This window comes from Haliotis rubra, unplaced genomic scaffold (genome assembly GCF_003918875.1).
Source record: "Haliotis rubra isolate DU_JTF1 unplaced genomic scaffold, ASM391887v1 Scf1204, whole genome shotgun sequence".
Classification (NCBI taxonomy): Eukaryota; Metazoa; Mollusca; class Gastropoda; order Lepetellida; family Haliotidae; genus Haliotis; species Haliotis rubra.
The window spans coordinates 120-4224 of NW_025765120.1; the positions used below are offsets into that span (position 1 = coordinate 120).

Below are 4105 nucleotides of genomic sequence, written 5' to 3' on the forward strand. Positions count from 1 at the left end.
TGCCTTCGTCGGCTGGGGCAATGGTGATTTCCTTGTCGTTTCGTGAGGTGATGGATGGCTTGTTTTTCGGCAGCTGTGAGGTTGGGTGGTTGGGGGCTGGCTTTGGCAAGGATGTCGGTTATCGTGGTTGCGGCGTAAGTAGTCAATCTTACCTCCTGGCGCTGGTGTTGGAGTCCTTTTCAATGTTGGTGATGAAGTCGTCGTGGTTGCGGAGTGGTGTGGTTGGAATGAACTTTAGTCCCCTGGAGAAGTACGTTGACCTGCTGTTCAGTGATGTTTTTATCACTGAGTGTTGACAACAGTCTTTCTGAGATAGTTGGATATGTTGGTGGCTTTCTTGGGAGTGGACTTGGGCTGGCTATTCATTAGTTCTTGAGTTTCTTTACGGTTGAGGCTGTTGATGGTGTTGATTGCCACGTCTCCATGCAGACGGCGGATGATCTGTTTGATTGGCATTTAGAAGTTGGTGACTAATAAGAAAGTAAGAATATTTATGGATAACAACTTCTTTATTATATATGATGCGACGTTTCGGTATGGATTCTTATACCGTTGTCAAGCAAGAGTGAAGTACTACAGCACAGAACAGGCTTATATACATGAACAGGGATTAAGTAATAACAACATGTAGGACTGAATGAGGGGGATTAACAATAACAACAAGGCACGGTGGCAATAATGTAGTGACAATAGGAAGCCAATGGTGGTGGATGTAAAAAACAAAATATACATGCTGATGAGATTAATTAACAATGATGGCTGAGGTGCTCTAATCTGTTGTTTTTATGAGATCATTGTATGCAGAAGGGATGAGATATCCCTGGTCTCTGTTGATTGAGGGCTTGTGTCTCCGGATTTGAACTGCTTCTGCAAGTTTCCTTTTGGTGAAGTCCTGGTGGTTTTTGGATAATATGTCCACATTGTCCCAAATTATGTTGTGATTGGGGCAGTTGATGATGTGGTCTGATAATGCCGATTTTCTATCAGATTTAGTGGTAGATGATAAGTGTTCTTTGATTCGGATATTTATGGGCCGGGAGGTTTCGCCTACATAGGCCTCGCCACAGTCACAGTTGATTTTATAGACAACACCTTTGGGTTGATGTTGTCGTTTAGAGGTGTTCCTGCCATTCGCTTTCAGTAGGGTTTTTAGTGGTGTAGAGCTGGTAAAGTAGGTTTCGATGCCTGCTTCTCGCTTGAGGAGACGGCTGATGTGGTGAGAGGTTTTCCCTATGAAGGGGAGGGAGATACGAATAGGTGCTGGTTCAGATTTGTTGGAGGCCGGTTTTCTTGTTGGGTGGAGTGTGGTGCTGATAATTTTATCAACTAGTTTCGACGGGTAGTGGTTGAACTTGGTGAAAACATGGCGGAGGTGCTGTATTTCTGTAGTGGGACTGGTGGAGGAAAGGTTGATGGCTCGTCTGGTGAGGGACTAGTTTCGACGGGTAGTGGTTGAACTTGGTGAAAACATGGCGGAGGTGCTGTATTTCTGTAGTGGGACTGGTGGAGGAAAGGTTGATGGCTCGTCTGGTGATATCTCATCCCTTCTGCATACAATGATCTCATAAAAACAACAGATTAGAGCACCTCAGCCATCATTGTTAATTAATCTCATCAGCATGTATATTTTGTTTTTTACATCCACCACCATTGGCTTCCTATTGTCACTACATTATTGCCACCGTGCCTTGTTGTTATTGTTAATCCCCCTCATTCAGTCCTACATGTTGTTATTACTTAATCCCTGTTCATGTATATAAGCCTGTTCTGTGCTGTAGTACTTCACTCTTGCTTGACAACGGTATAAGAATCCATACCGAAACGTCGCATCATATATAATAAAGAAGTTGTTATCCATAAATATTCTTACTTTCTTATTAGTCACCAACTTCTAAATGCCAATCAAACAGATCATCCGCCGTCTGCATGGAGACGTGGCAATCAACACCATCAACAGCCTCAACCGACTAGAGAAGAAGCACATACTAGCCAGCAACCATCTCACATTCCTCATGAGATGTAGAGATCAAGACATCATACCCAAAGGCCTCAAACTTGCATCACCTATCAACTCACCTGCGGCCAGAGCCATCCTCCATAATGCCTCCAAAAGACTTGTACGGGAAAGAATTCAGCATCACCGCAACGCCAAAGCCAGCACCCCTCAACCATATCTCCGACCACATCAACCAGTTGACCGACACACTCCAACCAGAGATCCTCAATTCACTCCGTTCAGCCCAGACTCAGTCCAACAAAAAGTTGTGCTTGAAGACCAAGACCAAGCACGTAAAGAAACTCCAAGAACTAATGAATAGCCAGCCCAAGTCCACTCCCAAGAAAGCCACCAACATATCCAACTATCTCAGAAAGACTGTTGTCAACCTCAGTGATAAAAACATCACTGAACAGCAGGTCAACGTACTCTCCAAGGGACTAAAGTTCATTCCAACCACACCACTCCGCAACCACGACGACTTCATCACCAACATTGAAAAGGGACTCCAACAACTAGCGCCAGGAGGTAAGATTGACTACTTACGCCACCAGATAACCGACATCCTTGCCAAAGCCAGCCCCCAACCACCCAACCTCACAGCTGCCGAAAAACAAGCCATCCATCACCTACGAAACGACAAGGAAATCACCATTGCCCCAGCCGACAAGGGCAAGGCCACAGTCATCCTGAACACACCGGACTTTCACAGCATGGTCAACAAGATCCTCCATGACCCAACCACCTACCGCAAGATCAAGAAAGACCCCACCGCCAAACTCAGCCGCCAACATAAAGCCAGCCTCAAACAACTGAAAGAGAAGTACGAAATCAGCCAGCAACTATATTACAAACTAGCCACATCCAACCCACAGCCACCGTATGCCAGAGCCACGATAAAAATCCACAAGACCCCACCCAAGGCCAGACTGCTTGTGTGCTCCAGAGACACTGTGTTCTACACTACCGCCCAACACCTAACGGAAATCCCTGCCCCACTCGGTAAAACAGCGGACTCCTACATCTCTGACTCAACGGATTTCTGTAACAAACTCCTCAAAATAACTGAAGCAGACCAGATCCTGAGTTACGATGTTGTGGACCTCTTCACAAGTGTCCCCATAGAAGAAACTCTCCAAATCCTCCGCCAACGCATCTCTGAATTAGAAACTCCCCTTGACACCAACCTCACCACTGACTCCATCATTGCCTCACCTCTGCCTGCATCACCTCCACTTACTTCACCTGGGGAGACGACTACTATGAACAAATCCACGGCCTGCCCATGGGCTCCCCTCTGTCCCCAATACTCACAGAAATCTACATGACCTCCTTCGAACAGCAAGCACTCAGCACCTCAACCATCAAACCAACCTGCTGGTACAGGAAGGTCGATGACACGTTTGTCATCCTTCGGCAAGACCAAGACCCAGCAGCCCTCCTGCAACACCTCAACCAACAGCACCCCCGGGTCCAATTCACCTTAGAAACAGAATCCAGTGGTCAACTTCCCTTTCTAGATGTCCTTGTAACCAGAACTCCAGCCAACAAGATCCGTACCAGTGTCTATAGAAAGCCAACCCACTCCGACCAATACATTCATTTTGACTCCAACCACCCTTTGAGAACCAAAACTGGCATTATCTCCACCCTCACCAGACGAGCCATCAACCTTTCCTCCACCAGTCCCACTACAGAAATACAGCACCTCCCGCCATGTTTTCACCAAGTTCAACCACTACCCGCTTTAAACTAGTCGATAAAATTATCAGCACCACACTCCACCCAACAAGAAAACCGGCCTCCAACAAACCTGAACCAGCACCTATTCGTATCTCCCTCCCCTTCATAGGGAAAACCTCTCACCACATCAGCCGTCTCCTCAAGCGAGAAGCAGGCATCGAAACCTACTTTACCAGCTCTACACCACTAAAACCCTACTGAAAGCTTAATGGCAGGAACACCTCTAAACGACAACATCAACCCAAAGGTGTTGTCTATAAAATCAACTGTGACTGTGGCGAGGCCTATGTAGGCTTAAACCTCCCGCCCATAAATATCCGAATCAAAGAACACTTATCATCTACCACTAAATCTGATAGAAAATCG

At 46.4% G+C, this 4105-nt stretch overlaps 1 protein-coding gene across 1 annotated transcript; it reads left to right on the top strand.

Annotated features, from left to right (window-relative positions):
• The first annotated feature begins 2100 nt into the window (after positions 1–2100).
• LOC124264206 lies at positions 2101–3324 on the top strand. The gene has a single exon (XM_046698947.1). The coding sequence runs from the start codon at positions 2101–2103 to the stop codon at positions 3322–3324; it is 1224 nt and encodes a 407-aa protein (XP_046554903.1).
• The last annotated feature ends 781 nt before the right edge of the window (positions 3325–4105 follow it).